The sequence below is a fragment of the Corvus kubaryi genome, unplaced genomic scaffold, assembly GCF_017639235.1.
Source record: "Corvus kubaryi isolate FWS band 111438036 unplaced genomic scaffold, C.kubaryi_AGA036_p1.0 split3-37296, whole genome shotgun sequence".
NCBI classification, from domain to species: Eukaryota; Metazoa; Chordata; class Aves; order Passeriformes; family Corvidae; genus Corvus; species Corvus kubaryi.
This window is the reverse complement of record NW_024582086.1, coordinates 1,822,170-1,843,234: the sequence shown is the minus strand read 5'-3', so window position 1 is coordinate 1,843,234 and position 21,065 is coordinate 1,822,170. Positions and strand designations below refer to the sequence as shown.

At 44.8% G+C, this 21,065-nt stretch overlaps 1 protein-coding gene across 1 annotated transcript in view; it reads left to right on the top strand.

Moving 5' to 3' along the window:
- MUSK (muscle associated receptor tyrosine kinase) overlaps window positions 1-4,934 on the top strand; it is a 57,882-nt gene extending 52,948 nt beyond the window's left edge. The window contains exon 17 of the mRNA XM_042015305.1: window positions 238-4,934. Coding sequence (XP_041871239.1) covers window positions 238-914 — 677 coding nt within the window. The 3' untranslated portion in view covers window positions 915-4,934. The remainder of the gene's footprint in view (window positions 1-237) is intronic.
- The last annotated feature ends 16,131 nt before the right edge of the window (window positions 4,935-21,065 follow it).

Genomic DNA, 21,065 nt, shown 5'->3' with positions numbered 1-21,065 from the left:
GACTTGTGAGCGTCGCCCAGAGCTCAGCATTAGGTGCCTGATGAAGGAGCTTCAAAAGAGACAGCGTGCATGATGGATGCATGCGAAGTGGATGGTATTTGCATGGTCACCTCTCTCTGGCCCTTCATGCATTATTAAAAGTCTCCCTTTCGTGTAAGTATTTTTGGACTTTCTGGGTTTTGCACAGCAGAACTCTCTTTGCTACCCAAATGACCTGTGTGGTCTGTCCTCTCCCAGGCGTGTGTGCGGTTGGGAAGCCGATGTGCTTGCTGTTTGAGTACATGGCCTACGGAGATCTAAACGAGTACCTGCGTGACCGCTCACCCCGCAACCTCTGCAGCCTGGCGCAGGGCAGTCTGGACACAAGGATTCGCCTCCCGAACCCCCTGGCACTGTGCTGCACCAGCCAGCTCTGCATTGCCAAGCAGGTTGCTGCTGGCATGGCGTACCTCTCTGAGCGCAAGTTTGTCCACCGGGATTTGGCCACCAGGAACTGCCTGGTGGGGGAGAACATGGTGGTCAAAATTGCTGATTTTGGTCTCTCAAGGAACATGTATTCGGCTGACTATTACAAAGCAAATGAGAACGATGCCATCCCCATCCGCTGGATGCCCCCTGAGTCCATTTTCTACAACCGCTACACCACAGAGTCTGACGTGTGGGCCTATGGAGTGGTGCTGTGGGAGATCTTCTCCTATGGCATGCAGCCCTACTATGGGATGGCTCATGAGGAGGTCATCTACTATGTGAGGGATGGGAATGTCCTCTCCTGCCCAGACAATTGTCCCCTGGAGCTCTACAACCTGATGCGCCTCTGCTGGAGCAAGTTGCCTGCCGACCGGCCAGGCTTTGCCAGCATCCACCGCATCTTGGAGCGCATGTACGAGAGGGCTGTGGCCAACATGTCGGTCTGAGGGGTGCATTTTCTTCCCTGACTCCTATGTCCACCTATCCACACTGACTTGGACCAGCCCATGAGCTCTGAGCAATGGTGGATTCACACAAAGTCTGCTCAGGGGAGGAGAAACGGCTTGTTCCACTACCAAGACTGGACCCCCTTATGCACCTCCTTGAGTGGGACTGTACCTCCCAAACCACAGGGCTGACATTTAGCCACCAAGACAGGACTCAGGTTGCTGAAAGTGCTGGCCATGCTAACTCAGTACTTATATTTAGCATTTCCAGGAGCACAGGATTGCCCAGGGAAGGCAAACCAATGTTTCTTCCTAACTAATGTTTTTTCCCTGCCTAACAGGTCCCGCCATGCCTTTCTGCATTTATGCTCTTGGCTTTTACCTTTTCCCCCCCCTTCCTCTTATGTTTTCAAGTATTATTTAAAAAAAAAAAGATTGCAGAATTCAATCTTCTTTTGGGGATATTGTTTATTATTTTATTTTTGCATACTGTTTACTATTTTGTTTTTGCATAACTAGTTCTTTTTTGCAGATAAAGGATGTTTTTGAAGCCATAGGCCACTTTCTTCTTCCTTTTAACTTCGACTCTCATGACAATAACACTGACAGAATCAAAACAGGAGCCTGCTGGACTACTGGCAGCCACCTGCATCTTATGTTACAGAGACAAGCAAACTCCTGTCAAGCATGACACTTTCCATTTTTCAGTGTGGGAAATCCAGAGTGATGTTCATTTTATGTTTGTTAAACTCTCACCTAAAAGCTTTCCTTAAGCATTGAAGCACTTCTTTCCTGCTTTCCCCTGAAGCAAAAAAGCCATTTGGTGCTAAGGGAGAAATTAATCCCAAAGGCCTGGTCCTGCACCTTGTAGGCATCCAAGGTATGTTTATTTGCTGCTGCATGGTCCTCACTGTGCCAAAAGCAGGGAGAAAGGTAGCCCCTGTTGCAGAAATGTGGCAGGTTGAATTAATTGTTTATTTCCTTTTCCTTTACAATCTTTGCCTCCTGCTTCTGGTTTTCCTTTCCTGACAGTATCTCCTAAGTCCCACTACAGTATTTGCTGGCCACCTTTCCTTGTACTGCATTTTAGAGATACAGAAGTAAGGAAAGTGGATATCTGCCAGCAGTGGCCTTCAGAGACAACCTGTCAGTTAGGAGAAGGTGGAGAAAGTGGATGCACACAACAAGTATTGCCAACTGTCCACCTGCAGGGCAAAGATGACACTGCCTCAGTTACACATAGCCTGCAGCCCATCTCCAAACGCCAAGTGCTTCTCTGCTAAAAGTGCTCCAAATTGTAATAGATACTTCAGCGACAGAAAAAATTTTATTCCTCTGGTGACAGGTGTAAGATTTTAGCTCTTGTGGAGTGAGGAACAGTTGTCCCAGAGCCTCATTGCTGATACAAAATATATTCTGAGTCTGGGATGTGGATTATGACTGAAGAGCAGGAGTGCCAGTGAATGAGTGTTCAGTGTGGCTTCTGTAACTGGGACACACTGGTTTAGCCTACCCAGAAAGCAGCAGCAAAGAGCAGCTACCTATGGTTTCTGAAAGGTAAGCTTGAAAAGATCTGTCAACCATTGTGAAGAACAGAACTGGAAAGAACATACTTTCCTCTGCTGCTCTCCTGTTTGTTTGGGTTTTTATTTTTATTGTATTTTTTTTTAATAGCCATAGTTTGTACTGACTGTGGCCACAAGAGCGTAGTTTCACGTTTTCAGACCACTGGTGTCATTTTCACTTGGAGCAAAGAGCTTGCAATTACCAAAGACAGTGGCAGGGAGGAAGTTTGGGCTGCAAAATGTTGAAGTGCTAAAAGGGTATCTGCACAGTGAGCACAAAATGGCCAGTGCTGTCTTACTCATTTAGCAGTCCTACCAGGATGCTACTATGACACAGCAGTTTACTGAGGTTTGGATGCTAAAGACAAATACCCTCGAAAACCCCAAATTTAAATAAAAGTTATACTAGAGTCCTTATATAGCTCCTGTTACTGCATTATGACCACCCTGCAGTGTGCACCATTAAATTTCTGTTAGGTTGTATCAGTTCCCCATCTGTCTTCATGTTCTGAGGAGGCAGGAGTGAGGAGGCAGGCCTGGAGGGATGGGGTGTGAGTGGCATCCCCAGCTGAGTGGCATCCCCAGCTGAGTGGACGTGCCTGCAGCCTCTGCCAAGCTGAGCCCAGCACTTGCAGCATCTCTGTAAGGCTGGGTGCACATTCAAGATCCTTGCAGTGCTCAAGGCACCAGGCATTTTGTCACCCTCTTTAGAGAGGGTCAGAAGTTGTGTGTGGGTAGTGGTGTGGGTCCAGGTACCTAGCACCTCCTCTGAAGATGGAATGATTCTCAGGCTAAGCAAAGTGCACAGTAACAGATGCAAAACCTGCACCATGAGCTAAATGTAAACAAACACACCCATTTACAGTCTGGAGGACAGTCTGCCTTTCTGCCTTCTAGGATCCCAGTGCTGGCTTCAATTGTTCATTCTCCCTTTCCCCGAGGAAAATGATTTTGAAACCACAATTACAGCTTTCTTCTTGTTAGCTGCCTGTAACGGCACATGCTTGGAATTTTCATTCACTTCCTTTGTGAAAGAAAGACTCCCACAAACTTGGAAGTGTAACCCTTCTCACCTCATTTTCCTTTCCCAAATGCTTCTCTCAGTGACCCCATACTTAGGACAGCAGTGGAAAATTTGGTATTCCTCATCCAGCATTCCAGCCTTTGCATTATAAGCATGCACTGAAGTATGTGGCAGTCAGGGACTGCAGGTCGGGAGGGAAAAAGCTTCCTTTGTTGCAGGAGGAAAAGGATCATTTCAAGACAGACTCAGAGAAGCTCTCAGCAACGTGCTCTCCAGGGATGGTAATCGCTTCTGCGTACCGATCCAGCAGGAGGGCTTAGCACCTAAATGGTGCTGTCCTGTGAGGATTAAACTGTAGCAGAACTTCTGCTGCCTTAGTGTGTAGCTGGATTTTACTGTTTCCTTCTGCTGTACACTTTTCGGCTTGCTAGGAGCTGGAGGCTGACTGCTTTCATGACATGCCTTCTTACACAGATTTTTTTTCTTCTCCTTATGTTTAAGATTCTGCTGTCTTCATTCTCTGCTATACAGTCTGCTATACCAGATTCTTCTAGACTTCCTGTATTATTATCATGTAACATGAATTATTTTGAATGGGAATAAACAAAGGGATTATGAGAGAGTAGAAGAGAAAGAAAAGTTTGTTACTCAAAAAATTGCTTGGAAGCAAAAATATTTTGCTTCTCTAGTTTGGATTTATAATTCATGTGGAGAGAGAGGACGAATCAAAAATGAACATTTTTGTGTTCATTTTAGAAAATTTGTGTGCTGCAATGCAGAGCACTTTTCTACATTTAGTTCTGTCCATACTGGCCCAAAAAATATGGAACACTTCATGAATTTGCATGTCACCCTTGTGCAGGGACCATACTAATACATGAATTTAAAATGAACCTTTTTGGTGCTTCGGTTCCCGTTCCCACTGATAGCAGAGGGAGCCAGCAATCTGGGGCACTGGATGAGAACCCCAAGAAGAGGATTTGCAGCACATTCAACGTACCCATTCCCTCTGGAAGTGTGCTGCCTTAAACACTGGCAGCACATATATATCTTTATCCTGGGTAACTATTACGACATCCGATCAGCCAAACAGCACAGAAATCCTCTCATGCTCCTGTGCCTTTATTTAACAGTTGCATTTAAAATGCACTTTTATAAGCATATATTCCGTAACTGATTGGACACTGTTTGCAACATGATCAAATTTGGTTCAGAGGAACTTCCCTTCAAACACTTTGTGGGCTAAACATAACTGTCTCGTCTCATTTACCCAAGGGTGTATGGTAGTTATTATTCTGTGATTGTTATACCTTCATGAATGATGGCTTTGAAAGACATCCCTAGCAGAGATGTACATTTCTCATCATCTCAACTTGTGTAACTCATGTGTGCAATATTTTATAAAATAAAGAGACATTGAAAAGTATAATACTAATGCTTTTCTCTCTATTCTCTCCAGTATGGTTTTGTTTTTTGAAAATGGACGTATTTCATTTTATTAAAATATCTTTATTACATATTTACAGTGGTTACATTGCAGTAATAAGTCAACTTACTATGTGTGCTCAAAGGCATGTTGTTTTGGTGGATTAAATTTGGTGCTATAGGAACACAGTAAGAACCTTTACATTATGAGAACACATTAAGGGCTGGACAAGGGAAAGGAAAATGTTTTCACAGCAATGTGGATTGCAGTCCTTTGACCACTCTCTCAAGGTGTAAGATGTCTCACATAGATGGGAATGACATCTGTCTCCCTCCCAATATCTGCTGGTATTTGTGCCTGGATTTTGATCTCACACCTAGATGTGGGGAATTAAAGTGTGACATAAAATCAAAAGGGAATTGAGTTTGCTGTCTGTAGAACACAGCTGAGCAAAGTTTCCTGATAATAGGTTTGTCTAAAAAAGCTGTAACTCCTTTTTTCTGCTCATGATCCTTGAGATGAACTCAGTAAATCAGTGAGAATTTTAACTATTTCAAAATGGATTGCAAATCTTTAACACTCAAAAATGGGGAACCAAACAAAATTTTCTGACTACAGTTAGCCAGGCAAACCAGGAAGTACACTCTTTTTTCTCCCTCTTCCCGCCCCTCCGCCCCCACCTCAAATAAAATCTAAAGCGTTTTCTGCAAATCGTCTTGCTAGAAACCTTAGGAAAAAAAGTGTTTTGTAAATGTTGTCCTTGCTAAAAAAGTAAATAATGAATTAGGAAAGGAGTTATTTTTTCATCCTCTCAATCAGATTGAATCATATTAGAGAGCTGGCTGTTACATGCCAACTTTTTCAGTGCACAAAGAGAAGCAGTTATAGTCATTTCCCATCACCAAATGAACAGACTTTTGAATCTGTAGAGAAACATTCTTCTAGCCTGGCTAAAAGGCTGACCCTGTGACAGGATCTGTTGTCTTCAGCAGTACAATCTCTGTCAGGCTTCCCTTCTTCCAACCGCCTTCCGAGGTCACCTGAACCAGACAGCACAATGGGATGTCCCCAGTGCCTTGAGTCACCCTGAGTATTTTGGGTAATTCAGCCATCCTGCATGAAGCAATGAGAGTAACTTGTGGCTGGGAAAAGCAGAAGCATGTAATAGATAATTTTGTTTTTCTTGGCTTTTATATGTGATTTTGTAAATGCATATCCTTGTGTTTGTGTATGTGTGTATGGGAACAGGTTGAGGAAGCTTGCTTTGTGTGGAGGGCAAAAGAGGTTTCAGTCAGCCATCTATGCAAATTGTTTGTTGTGTCTTTCCATTCATTCTAAAACTTCGCATCTGCAGCTGAACGTAATGACATCTCACTTCCTCAAAGGAGATTTCAGGTCATAAGAAGCCTTTGCTAAGTTTCTGTCATTTCAGTGATGTGAGAATTGCTGCCCCTCTGCTGCTGGTGTGGAGCTCTAAAGTAACATGAAGAAGGTTTTCATACTTCATAAAGAATTCAGAGGCTTTAAAATGCAGGACTAGGATCATTTTCTTATAAGCAAGAAGCAAAAAAGGAAAAAATCCCCTATCAATTTACCTACTCCACCAAAACCACAGAACCTGTTGTAGTAATGTCATGTTTCTCAACCTTGGGAGAGTAATTTTGCACTCAGCATTGACAAATCTTTAGAAATTTAGAAACCTTTCTGTACAGTCTTGCTTTTCATAGCCAAGGGCATTCCTTAGAGGCCTCTGTCTATACCAGTGGTAAAGTGGCCAGTTGTAACTACAGAAAGGGGAATATCTGATGAGCTCGAAGTTGCCCTTAAAACTAGTACTTGCAATTTTCTTCAGTGCTGGAGTGGTAGCCGTTAGCAAAGGTCATACTTTATACCACTGACATATTCATGTGCTAACACACCATCTTATAATGTCCCACTAATTCGGTATTGAATAAATAAGAGTTTCATCAGCAACTGATAGAATGTTTTATGATAAATTTAGGACAAAAAGCAATCAATTAATTAATTATATTTATTGAAGAAATATTTTCCTTCTGTCTGCTGGGGTGCTTTAAATCTTGTGCCATTTATAGGCCAGTGTGCTTACTTTGACTGTGAGATAACCACACTACACATTTCTACTGGGCATGAGTGAACATGTTGAAGCACTTGTATGTTTCTCTGCCCTCCCCCGTGGCTCTTATATAAAAGAGATGTTACACTTTGGGAGTTTATATAGGCTAGCAAACTTCTATGTAAACAAAAAACCTAATGGAAGCGGAGATCTATGCAGAAATGAGGAGTGCCAGATGAATGAATGAGGGTTATTCACCCTCTGGATGTTGAGATCACCATGTGCTGAATTTGACTTCTTATTTATAGCAGTGCTAACTTCACAGCAGCGACACTGAAGGACAGGAGGGCTTTGGTCATTGTGAAGATGGGGAACTTCCTGTGGCTGGCTGTGAGCAGATGGGATGACGTGGGATCACTGCATGGAAAGTGCAGCAAGGAGCAGGACATTCGTCAGTTGAGGAGCACACAATTTTCCTGAGGGATACAGTACCAGGCACGCTCAGTCCCATGCTGGATTCACTCAGATTTGGTTGAGATTTATCTGCAGTGCTTTTGTTATTTTTTCTTCTGTTACGGAACACAGTGAGGTCTCCTGATGCTCGTGCTCCAAGACCCTGAACTCTCCACACCTCGTGCTCTTTTCAAGGCAAGCAGCAGGACAGCCCTACTCCCTTTCCGTTCCTCCCAACAATGCACCACTTTCATCTGATCACAGGGTCCAGATAGGTGCCTGTTTGTGGAGCAGGACATCACCAGCAAACAAGAATGTTTCCACAACTCTTACAGTGGTGAAGAGGTGTGGCTGTTTGGGCCCTGCATAGATCAGCACTAACCCTACCCCAGGTGGGTACCTGACCTGTGATACAGATGCAAGTCTTTATGGGGCTGGGAGGCTGCATTTTGTTTGGAAAGAGCTCCTGGAGAGGACTGTACAAGATGTTCAGATCAAAACTTTTAGCAATGAAAAGTCACCCTGGTTTGTGTGTCATTACTGGCCCTGATGAAGTTTGCCAGGAGGATCTGCATGCCGCTAGGCTGCTGCTCGGCTACATTTCAAGAGAAACTGCCCTGATTTATAGCTCAGTGTCAGTAGCACATTGCAGTCCAACAGCCGTGGACTGGCAGGGGAATGGACAAGATGACTTGGTATTGGTATGTCTTACATGTGAGATCTTCAAGTCAACAGCAAAGCATTTTAATGATCTGTCCTCTCATTAATCTCAGATGTGAAAAATTGTGACTGTCTGGGCACCAGGTGACACCTGTCCAGACAAAACAATAAATTTTTTAGCCAATTTATTTTACTGTGTAACACACCATACAGACACAACACTATGATACTTATACACTGTGCTGAACAGGATTGCTTTTTGCTAACAATGTGCACTATTGTCCCGAGTCTACAGGACAGAGGAATATTGGATTTAGCTTGTATGAGATAAATCCTGTCAATGAGAGGGACACTCTGCCTATTTGGAAACATACCCTGACTCAGCAAGACTTGCACAAATATTTTTCTTGGACAGCTACCATGCAGTCAAGTAGCTGCTACTACACATTTGCCCTTTTATGCCAATCCAGACAAAGGATTATCTGTTAGCAAGAAGTTTTTAAAAATAACTTGAGATAAAGTGTTAGATTAAATTCTTACACATGACATAAAATTTTCTCTGTCTACAATAAAAAGTATGCACAGTTCATCCTTTTGGAACTCTGAGATCCTCTTTGCCTTCACTGGCAATTCTAACTTTACTCAGAGATTAGTGGGGCTGATAATTATTCACTGCTTCTGCCAACACTGGAGTAAAGGGGCTTCCAATGATCTTAAAAACAAGGATGCAAAGAATCATACACAGGGAATAATTAGGCACATATGAGGCTACAGATGCCAAAATATGAACACATTTAAAGAAAAAGAAAACAAAACAGATTACACAAATTCATATGGGAGAGGCCTGTCAATTTGCATTCTGTTTGATGGTTTCAATGCTTCACAGTGCTGTTTTCTAGACCATTTTGGAGGAAGAAAGAGCAGAAAACCTACTTTATGGATGTAGGTATGACCTGAACTGGTGCTTTTCTTAAACTATCTGCTGGCAACAGTTGTAGTCATGATACCAAATATCTGTCCTTCTGATGCCCAGTTTACTGCTCCTATTCTAAATTCCTTTGCAGAAGGGCCTAGGTTGTAAAATCTGGGCTCAGATCAGAAGTGTCTCCCACCAGAAGGATAATTGGTTGGTCTGGCCTTGGCACTGCCATGTAACTGGACGAAAAAATGTTAAATTTTTGTTTCCCTGTACTGTGTTTAAGTTTCTCTTGGATAATGCTGTAACACCTTCTGAACCAAAACCTGAGCATCCTTCAATGGGCAAATGCCCTGTGTGCACCTGCAGGGCTAAAAGAATCAGAACAAACTCCTCCTGCTACAGCTCGAAGTATTGCTACTCACTGACTGTGTCAATGATTTTTGCTTGTGTTTCCAGCTGGCAAGAGATGCAACAGTATTAAACATTGAAGGGAAATAACTGAAAGGTATAACGAAAAATAGACCAGATGATACAGAGTAAGGAGGCAACTTCTAGAGACTGAAGTCCCTACAGCTTCACAAGGTACCTGCACTTCAGTTAGGAACTCTAACCCTGTGATCCCGCTGTGGCAGTTGGGATTGCACAGAGAGATTTTCCAAGTTAAAGTCATGAACACATGCATTTGGAGCCCTTGTCTCTGAGCAATCCATAGGGAAATGTATGCTGACAGGTGAATGCATACTCCATTGGATTCTGAAGTCCATCTGTGTCCCTAAGGCAACCCCTGCACTGAACTGATTTGGTCACACGTATTACAGGATCATGTAATATTATTCCTGCAGATTTGGCAATACCATAACTTGTAGAACACCAACACAGTATCAGCAGCAGTACTTCTTACCAAGTTCTTTTTCTATCTGGTCACTAGCAGCTCTTAGTCCCCAGCTTTAAATGATTGCAGCCAAATGCAGTTCTTTCAGTTCCAAACCGTGAAACCATCGGCCTAAGCAGCTGGCTGCCTGTGTCTCCTGGGGCAGTCTTTTTCCAAAGAAACCCGTGATTCATCTGCAGATGGCTCCCTGAATCAGCAGGCAGCTCCACCCACAGCCAAGAAAACCGGCAATCCCAGTGCTTGCTGCCCCAGCAAGGATGTGAACCCAGCGCTGGCATGGACCTCTCTGTATTTTCAGAAGCTTCTTGCTGTTTGTTTCAGGCTCAATGCTTGGCTGGGTGGTAGGAAGGAGAATGATTTGTGGGACACACTGTTCACCATGGTGGAAATATTTGTTGCTGAGACAGCTGTGATACTGCAGGACAACATCCACAAGGCACCCCAGGATGGGTGTGACTACTTTTGGGATGGCTTTTCTGTCCTTCTGAGGAACACAGTTTGTCCTAGCCAAGCAGCAGCAAGCGTGTTGATGATGTTACCGAGTAACAGACATGGTGGGATACAGCAGGGATCATTTCCTGATCTGCTCCATTTCCTGGGGAAGGAAAAGTGGGGCAGAAGTATGAGACTCATCCTTCACCCTTCGCCTGAACAGTTAGTGCTGCTTCCCTTGAAGTTAAACTTCCTGTGATTTTGGCACTATCAGAAGAAATTTGTTTGCTCAGAACATGCTTGAAAATGCCAGTCTCACTATTGACAGCAAAGTTTTTGTAATGTCAACAATTATGCAAAGCAAAGATTTATAACACTTATGCTGCTGTAAATACAGATGGTTTTGATCACATAACACAGTTTTTTGAGTTGCTGCAAATTCATGCTGCAGTTAAATAAGAATGACCTCTACTTGACCTCCCCTGGAAGTTTCCCACACGTAATTAGAGATCTTCTGGCAACAAATTTATGATTAGATCCAAACATTTTGGCAAATTCCAGATATAGAAATTTCTGGTAAGCTGAGATTCCAAATAGCCTGATGCTGTCCCAGGCACATCTTCCAGATGTACAATTTTGGTGGCAGATGGACAAGGAAAATTTCCTCTCTCCCTCCTTCCTCTTTCCCCTTGTTTCAGAGGTACTTTTATAAAGAAAAGCCTCCTGGTAGCTGCTGGCTGGCAGATTAATAGGTTACAGCAAGCTCTGGGGAAGTGCCCTTCCTGCCCTTCCTACAAGGTTTGTCTTTGTTAGAAGTAAATGCATGTTTCAATAAAGCCAAAATGCAGTAATTTGTCTCCTACAGCAGTACAAATTCATGCTGTGAGTCTCCCAAGTCAAAATGACAAGAGGGCATTGGAAGTCCCCTGCCTTTTAATGCTTGCAACATTGTGTTGATCAATGCAGCAGAGGGACAGCAAGTGGTGGAAACAAGGAGACATAAAGCACCTTCCTATGTCCTATAGTGGTGGGAAGGGGAATGCTGTAAATCAGGTTCCAATCAGGCAAACCATCAGACCCAGGACATAATTGAAGGCCAGTCCAAGGACAGCTAGAGGTACAATGCCATCTCCATGGGAGACCCAGCAGGCAATGGGTGCTGGGGCCACTGAGATCATAGAATCATCAAGGTTGGAAAAGACTTCTCAGATCATCAAGTCCCACTTGCTTTACCCTTAGTTTTACCTACATCTCCATCCTGAACAAGCAAATGGGTGGCCTTGGAGCCCTGGTGAGCTGCTCAGCAATGTTCACTGAAGCAGGCTTTTGTCTAGAAATCATTTTCCTAATTCTGTCCAAACAAAGTCATCAAATGTACACAGTCAATAGCACAACAGAAATTTTGTGAGACCCACCACATCCAACTCATTATTTGAGGCTCATACAAAATGAGATAGTCTCCCTGTTGGTGAGCAAAGAGAGACTCTCTACTACTATTGTGAATGGATTGAGATCAAGATAGTAATTAATCCCTATTGTGTATTTTGCATGAGCTTCTGAGAACTGCCATGAAGTCAATAGGTGAGAATACTTAAGCAAGCTTGCCCTAAGGGTGTGTGCAGTTTATCCCTTTCTGAGCACAAAAGCTCAGTATTTGGCAGAGACTTGTCTATAAACATCTGACTAGAACCCAAAAACTTGATGCCAAACAGGATAGTTCTGTGAAACAGGCTCAGACATGTTCTTCACCCTGCTTTGGGTAAAATACAGACAAAAGTATATTATGTATCGTTACAACTGTTACATTTGGCATAATAGGGTCTGGTCCAGCTTTCATTCAAGACAGTTGAACAATTCCCATTGACCTCACTTAGGAGATGGCTACACTCAACAGCCTACTTCAGTTAAGTTAAACATAAATCCAAACATTCAGAAAGCAGTAAGGAGTGCTGCAATGGCTGCTTTTCCCTGGTGTTGGCACCCCTGGGGATTCAAGACAATGAATGTATATGAACCTTTCTGTGAGAAATTATTTTACAAAAAACCAAGCCCTTAGCCCTTTCATGGGCTCCTTTTTCCAGCAATGAACAAACTTCTTCCAGAGAGATACTTTATAAATCAGTTAAACTGAAACTGTGCTAAAACAGTATTTGGGAAACTGAGGCAGAGGGTGAAGATATTCATTACTTTCTTTCATTCTAACATATATCACTTCAATGGCTATTCCCTGACTTTCTTTAACAAAGCAGTGACAAATTTCTGTGGCTGTTCTGGGGCACAAAGCATTACTGGACAAAATTAATGCTGCTACAGAGTAGGAAATGGTTTGGATCATGCAGGTTTCATCATCACTAACAGTGGTCTTGGCTGGGTACCTTTCTGCTGTCTCTGTTTCAGTGTTAGTTTTGCAAAGGAAAGAGAAGAGCTGAAGGAATCAACTCTCACAGTGATTGCCCAAAATATTCACAGTCCTGACTAATGAAGACCTTCTCCCCTGTCCTCCCTTCAGATCTTGAGAAAACAAGACAATAACTTACATGACTTTTCAAGTAAGGCTGCTTTAGTCTTCTCCCTCTCAATAAAACAGCAAATTGAGGACAAGATAAGGCTAAGCATTGCAGTCAGTAGCATTGAGATTTGTGGAGGCTGAGACATGAGTAGTGACTAGTTCTTGGCTACCTAAAAAGCTACAGGTTGCATCTTCATCAAATGGAAACACAGAAAGTTAGAAACTCATGGATGGAAAAAAAAGCCCAAATAAAAATCAACCGTGATCTTCTATCTAAACAGAATTAAGAAATTTCAGGGAAAAGTAAGTTTCTCCCTCCAAAAAAAACCCAAAGAAGAACTATAACTGCTGAGCTCTGCTCCATGGCTTGTACAGCGATGTGGGGAGGGGTCACACAAGAGCGAGCTATACAGGTGTAAAGAGTAAAAGACTGGGAAAGTGACAACAGGTTTGTGGAGTCCAGATGCTTTGTAGGGGGTGTGTGTCTATTTTTTAGGGGATGCTGGACTGCCAAAATATGATGCACACTCAAATTGCAGCTACAGAATATGCTGCCACAATGGAGAAACAGCACAGAATATTTTTTGGGACAAGAATGAAATCAAAAAATCTGTTGACCTCCTTGAAGGCAGGTAGGCCCTTGAGAAATTAGAGGGCTGGTCAGTCACCAACCATGTGAAGTTCTACAAAGGGAAAGTGCTGGATTCCGCACCTGGAATGGGGCAACCCAGGATGTACAGACAGAACGGGGAATGAGGGGCTGGAGAGCAGTGTTCCAGAAAGGGACCTGGAGGTCCTGGTCAGTGACAAGGTGAATATGAGTGAGCAGTGCCCTGGCAGCCAGGAGAGCCACCCGTGTCCTGGGGGGCATCAGGCACAGCATCACCAGCCGGGCAAGGGAGGGGATTGTCCCGCTCTGCTCTGCACTGGGGCGGCCTCACCTTGAGTGCTGGGGGCAGGTCTGGGTGCCACGACACAGAAAAGCCACTGAGCTGTTAGAGAGTGTCCAAAGGAGGGCACGAGGATGGTGAAGGGCCTTGAGGGGAAGCCATGTGAGGAGTGGCTGAGGTCACTTGGTCTGTTCAGCCTGGAGAAGAGGAGACTGAGGGGAGACCTCACTGCAGTTACAACTTCCTTGTGAGGGGAAGAGGAGGGGCAGGCACTGATCTCTCCTCTGTGGTGACAGTGACAGGACCCAAGGGAATGGCCTGAAGCTGTGTCAGGGGAGGTTTAGGTTGGATATTAGAAAAATGTTTTTCCCCAGAGGGTGGCTGGGCACTGGAACAGGCTCCCCAGGGAAGTGGTCACAGCAGTGTTTGGACAATGCTCTCAGGCACATGGTGTGACTCTTGCAGATGGTGCTGTGCAGGGCCAGGAGTTGGACTTGATGATCCTTGTGAGTCCCTTCCAAATCAGCATGCTGTGAGAAGTGAAAGTCTGTGATTCTGTGGAAAGCAAAAGTCATGAGGAAGAGCTGGCTGAAGGTCATTTAATAGTTCCTTCACTTGAGTTCTCCTTGCATGCCCTGTGAGGGAGACAAAACCAACTCTTGGCTAGCCAGTACCAGTTCCAGGAGGGGAACAGTAAAGGTTTACATCTTTTGTTTCATGCTTTGTTTCTGGACCACAGTTCTCTTTGCCAGCACATTTTGTGTGTCTTTGTGTGTCTTTGTGTGTGCTCTCAAACTTGTGGTGATGTCTGCCAACTCAAGCAGTCTTGGGCCACACACATCATCTATGGACTCTTAGAAGCAACAGCCGTTGCATTTCAGGGCAGGGAATTAGCTCATAAATATTTACAAGTCTGTCAGTTACAGAGACAGAGAGCTGTTAGCAAGACAGTTCTGATCAGAATGGGGGAGACGGGGCTTCAGCATACCTAACTAATCTAGTCTGGTAGTTGCCCAGCAAAATAATTTTTGAGCACAAGGAAAGCAGCTTCCCCCTCCCCACTTCACAAGTAAAGTAATTGCAGGATGGCTGCAAAATCCAGTACTGCTCAAAACATGACCCTCGAGCCTGTATTTTTTAATCCATAAGTGACTATATATATTTTTTAGAGACACTAAATAACTTCTCCCCATAACCTCACATGTTGTTGGAAATCAAGCACGAATACATCAGCTTGATAATGATTCAGAGTCCCAGTTGACACAGTCCTAGCCCCACTCAGGCCAGTACCAACAGGAGAGAGCTAAACATCCCCCTGGTGTCCTGACTCACTGACCTGCTTCCTAATGAGAAGACACAGCCATACTGAGGGTCTCCTGCAGGGATAAATGCTGCTCTCACCCTTCTCTTGGCAGGGAGGCCTGGGGACTTACCAGCAAGGTGCCTCTGCCTGTGGGTGAGGGCTTGGTCCTAATCTGCCTTGGGGCTCCTGCAGCTGGATCACATCTGCAGGCACTAAACCAAACCTCTGAAGGCTGTGCTGGCCTTTGCCAAAACAGAAATTCACTGCTGCAAACTGGAAGCCATCCTTGTCTGAAGGAACCAATTTGCACACTTGAAGTACAGGCCCTTGGAAAATGTAATGTCTTCCTCAAAATTTAAATAGGTTTTTTTCTAAGAGGTCAAGGATTTTTTAGTAGAAGGATAGTGTTGAAAATTAGGAAGCTGTTGGTGTTTAGGTAATTTTTTTTTTTTTTAATTGACCATGGTAATAGATCTCAAGGCTTAGCACAATGTTTTAAACAATAGTACACCACCAGGGGACAGAGGGGAAAAGATGAGCCACAGTGGATAGGTGAGAGACTACAACATATGAGGAAATGAGGGGGTTGATATGGATGGTCTTATCTTCCCTGATCCAAATGACATGAAACACAAACAGAACCCAAATGGTCTGGGAGTCTGGGCTAGACTGGCCTGCAGCAAGCTCAGCAACAGATATTGAACAAAACTTGGAGCTTCAAGCTTTGGTCAGAAGTCTACAGCTTTGTTGGACAAGGAAAAGCCTGAAGCCTGTGGATAATACACAGAGATAAAGTACATCGCCCCATTTCCAGTTATTTCTCTTCTGCTTCTTCCTTTTGGCCCAGTATGTGGCATTGGCTTAGGTCTTGCTCTAACTGGTATATTTTGGGGCAAAGCTCTGAGTATGCCCCTGGACCACAGACGGCTATCAACCTTTAGCCATGGTATTCACCAATTAAGTACTCTCACTGAGACTCCTATCCATGGTTCCTCTCGGCTACTGCGGAAAATTAATCCTGTCCTGGCTGGAACTAGGATAAAAGCTCTATCCACATAGATTTGACTTTGGGATTAGGTCTTAAAGGAAAGCTTTTTTGGAGGGAGAATGCCTCTTATTTTGTGTTATTCCAGCACTCAGCTTAATGTATCTGTGACCCCAATGAAGTCTGGGCACAGGAGTCAAGCAGCACTGGCATGAGAGCAACAGCCTCTTGGCATATTTTATCCACTAGGCACTCAGTAAAGTAATTACGTGTCTTAAGCCACAGCTCATATTAAAGGAGTTTTTTGGTCAGTGCTTCTGCACATCACTGGATTTGTGTGGAAAGATTCTCCCACTTCTTTTGCTGGTTGGTTTGGCTCTCAACTCTTTTCATGGCTACATGAAAAAGTGAGAAAAGAAGCAATTTTTTTAACTTTTCTGTGGCTCTTGCAAGGCACAGAAATTCAAGGTACTGCATGCCCTTTAAGGTGTACTGGGAGCAAAAGAACCATGCCAGTAGAGGCTAAAAGTCCTGAGTCCTGCTTAATTTTTCCTGCCACATCCACTCTGGGGAATTTTTGAAGCCTCACTACATGTCCTATCTCCAGCCTGTTGGGAGTGAATGAGACATACATTTATTTCACCAGTGACGACATGAGACACTCTGATGTCCAGCAAGATGAGACAAGATGAGAGATGTGCCTTTCATGCAACAGGAATGGAGGCAGCCAGTAAAAAATCTCAGATTTTTGCCAAAGATGACAATAGTGTACCTGATGCTGCCCGTGCTGTCTACCCCTGAGGCCACTCTCAAAAAGCATGGCACTGGCAGCTCTGTTATCCTACCAAATGCTGCAGAGGTGAACATCTGCAGGGCCAACTCATAACACAGCTGAAGTAATGGCATGCAGTCCCCTATCTCCCCTAGTGTCAAACCCTCCAGCCTGGATGTGAGTCCTGGGAGCATGACAGTCTCTGGCTTCTCCACTGAAATCTTCCTTTTCAAAGCTGTGTGCATACTCTGCTTACTCTGACCTCATGGTAAATTATAGAGACTGCTAATGACTTTTCTGTGTGTGTTCAGGAGTTTCCAGGAGGATGCTGAATAATAAAACAGACTCCAGCATGTTCTTTTCACAGCTCTTGATTTGCCTTATAGTATAAAATACAAATCATGGGGACTAAGGGACCACAAATTTGAGAACAGATTTTGGAGATAAATTTAAAAGTGTAACAAATAATGAAAATTTGTTATGATAAAACCCCCTGAAATGTTTTGCAAAAATCAATGCCACAGTATGAAAGGACTCACTAGAGTGTTACTCCTCTGCTGAGGAACAGAGGAAAAATATTAGTTTTAGTGGGACTCATTGTTCTGAAATACAGAAGATCAGGTGTCTATCCAGGATGTACTTCATTTGCAGAGTTTTTGAAGTGGCAGAGAGATATAGACCATATATGTGAAGGACAAAACTAGTTGTCTGAGAAAATTTTTGAAAAACCACAGTGAATGCAACAGATATTTTGCAAAAATAAGAACTATCTGTAAGAAAGAGATGCACTTTCTTCAAGACACAGAAAATAATTTCTCAAAGTGCTTTTCTGACAGGCTGCAAAAGGTGTATAACTCAATGACTTAACTGGGCCTTTATATTATACTTCAAAATATCACCTTTTACTTTTCACTGGTCTCAATTCTACTCCTTTCCCCTACTCAGCAAAACCAATAAATGCATGTTTAATTTCAACCATGTGCTCGGATGCTTTGCTGGAGCAACACAGAGCCTTAACTCATGGTAGAAGCTGACCTCTGCAGGGGCTGCTGTGACACCCCAGCACTTGGGAAGCTGGCAAGTCTTACCCCACAGGCTTTTGCAGAACTAGAAATTTGCTCTATTACCCCATGAGAATCTCTCTGTGTGTGAGGGATCAAGCTCTTCTCTTTAATAGAAAACGGGAGCTGAAGTGTGGCTCTCTGCCCATTTGGTCCCTGAGCACTCCCAGGAAGCTTTTGTGTATCCTTTGCCAGATCTTCTTTTCTCTCAGTGAAATTGTTAAGTCCATGAACCTCTTGGTGATATTACATCCCTGGACTTTGCAAATTCTTCCTTGCCCAATTATCAGGAGGATGAATGCATGCTGTAGGGGGAATGTAAAACTTTTACAGGAAACAGCAAGTGTCAGGTGTTGCAATATATATTCTATTTAAGGCTGTATTGGTACCAGGTTACTTTTTATTAAAGAACTTAAGAAGGACTGGGTAGAGGTAAGAGTCCTTAGAGGACAATCTGGTGCCACTCAAACCTTATGTCTTCATTCTGCATCAGTAATGTGCACTGACTTCCCAAAACAGAAAAAGCTGATCTTCAGCCAGTGGTTTTCTCCTAATTAAGTCTACAGACTGTAGAGGCATTGTAAGATATATTTCAGAAATACAATCTCCAAAGGCCTGTGCTGGGTTTCTGAAACGTTTTCATTACAGGTCATCATCTGTGTGTATGAAATTTATGAAGTCTCACACTTTGTCATCAGGCCAAAACTCACGAAGATATATGCACCCAGCCTACCCTTTCATTCACATGTACCTGGTCAAGTTCTTTCCAACTCCTTTTTTTCAGTGAAGATGCCATATAAATTTCTGGCTGAGGTCCTTCTACAGGTGGGAGAGAAACTCTCCTCTAAAGACGTGATCTTCCTGCATTATTCAGTGCAAAAAAAGGTGCCTATCTCTGTTCAGCGTGTACAGCACTGGAGCTCCTGCAGTCGTCACTGTGAGAAGCACAAGGTCTTGCAGTACTTGATTAGCAGGTCCCATCTGTGGCCAAGTGGTGGCTGTCATGCAAGAGAAGGGTTAACGCAGTACTCGTGCTTGCGGCATGAGCTCTGGTGTGCCCCAGGTCAGAGAGAGACCAGCTGTGTTACTTCTGTGCGTTGTAGAAGCGACTTCAGCATCAAGAGGGATGCTGCTGGCTGGGCTAGCTAGCTGGCTTCTTTGCAGAGGGAACACGGCAGGAGCCGATGGTATCAGCTCACGTTAGCTTGGAGACAAAGGAAGAGAGAGGCTGTTCGGGTCTGGCTTCTAAGAGGTTTAATGTCAGAAGTTTCGCAACCTGAACAAGCTCGGAAGGGATGGAATGAGATGGGATCGTCCCCGGAGGCTTGCCCTCAGTTTTATAGAGAGTTTGAAAACCGCTGTGAAAGGGGAAAACAACCAATGAGTTACACGCCAGGGGGAGGATACAATTTAACAGGAACCACTGGGGGAAACCGAGAGGTGGGAGTTATAACAGAGAACAATGAACAACCAAGTAACCGAGAATTTTCCCGAACCGGGGGAGGCGGCTTGTACCCTGGCACGACTTAGGCTTGTGAGCCACCCCCTGACCCACCCTCTGAGTCTGCCTCTTGGGGAAACTCGATCCAGGGGATGGGCTGGGATTGATTGGCATCACGCTGCCCCAGCCCCGCAGTGGGCTGGGTCACAGCAACAAAGGATGTTGTGGTTTGATGCTGGCCCAATGCCAGGCGCCCAGGAGAGTTGCTTGCTCACCCTTTCCTGCCACAGCTGGGCAGAGGAGAGAAAAAAAATTAACGAAGGCTTCATTAGTTGAGATAAAGGCCGGGAGAAACACTTCAAGGGCAAAACAGGCTCAACTTAAGTTGCAAAGTGAATTTATGACTAACAGAATCAGAGGAGGATAATGAGAATAAAATAAGCCCTTAGAACACCTTTTTTCCCCCAGCCCCTCCCTCCTTCCCACATGCAGGGAGACAGGACATGGGGGCTTGGTCAGTCCATCACCGAGATTCCCTTCCGCTGCTCCGCGAGAGGAGTCTTCCCCTGTGAGGCCGTGGGTCCCTCCCACGGGAGACAGTTCTCCTGAACTTCCCTGGCGTGGGTCCGCTCTCAGGAGCAGCAGCCCCACCGCCCCTGCTGCAGCCTGAGCCCCTCCCACGGGCCCACAGCCCTCCCAAACTGCAGCGCCGGGGCTCTCTCTTCCCACGGGGTGCAGCCCTCCAAGGCCAGGCTGCTCCCGCCTGGAAGCAGGGCCCTCTCTCTGCACCGGGTCTCCCGCTGGATCACAGCCCCCTCCAGGCATCCACCCGCTCCGGCACGGGCACCTCGCCACGGGCTGCGGGTGGATCTCTGCATCCCCCGTGGATCCATGGGCTGCAGGGGCACAGCGGCTTCACCATGGGCTGCACCACGGCCTGCAGAGGAACCTCGGCTCCGGTTCCTGGAGCACCTCCTGCCCCTGCTTCTCCACTGACCCTGGTGTTGCCGTGTTGTTTCCCTCACGTGTTCTCACCTCCTTCTCTTCTCTGGCTAAAAGAAAAACTGTGTGTCCTTTGTTTTGATTTTCTTCTTAAATATGTCATCACAGAGGCATTGCCAACCAGTGGCCAGTGGCATGTCCATCTTCAGAGCCATCAGGGATTTGCTCTGCTGGACATGGAGGAAGCTTCCAGCAGCTTCTCACAGAAGCCACCTCTGTGCCTCCCCACCCCCGTCCTGCCCCCACTACCAAAAACCAGGCTGAACAAAACCAATACAAAGGGTCAGGGCCTTTGTGACATGACATGCCTCTAATAGTGGGGACAATGTGTTTTGAGCAGAGGAAGGACATCTCCCAGAAGGGAATACATACTGTGTTTCATGCCACAGAAGATGGAAACTGTTCCAAAGCTTTCGCTGTGGAGGTACTCCTGTTTGCAGCCTTGGATGCCCTCTGTTCCTCAGCTCCCTAGCCAAAGGAGACTCATGAAAAAACAATTAAACAATACTATCGGGGTGAATTTTCCAGGAGTTCTGTAAAACACTGTGGTCAGCTGAAAACAAAACAAGGCCCAATCCCTGGCAGCAGAGGTTCAGGACATTGGAGGATTGAACTTGAGCTGAGCCAAAATAAATCCCAAGGGGCAACAGAAAGTCAGCAACCTCCATTCCAAACAAGGGTTTCCTTCAGATTATCCACTCCTGTGGTGTTACTGCTTTGGTGTCAAGGTCCTGAAGAAAGCA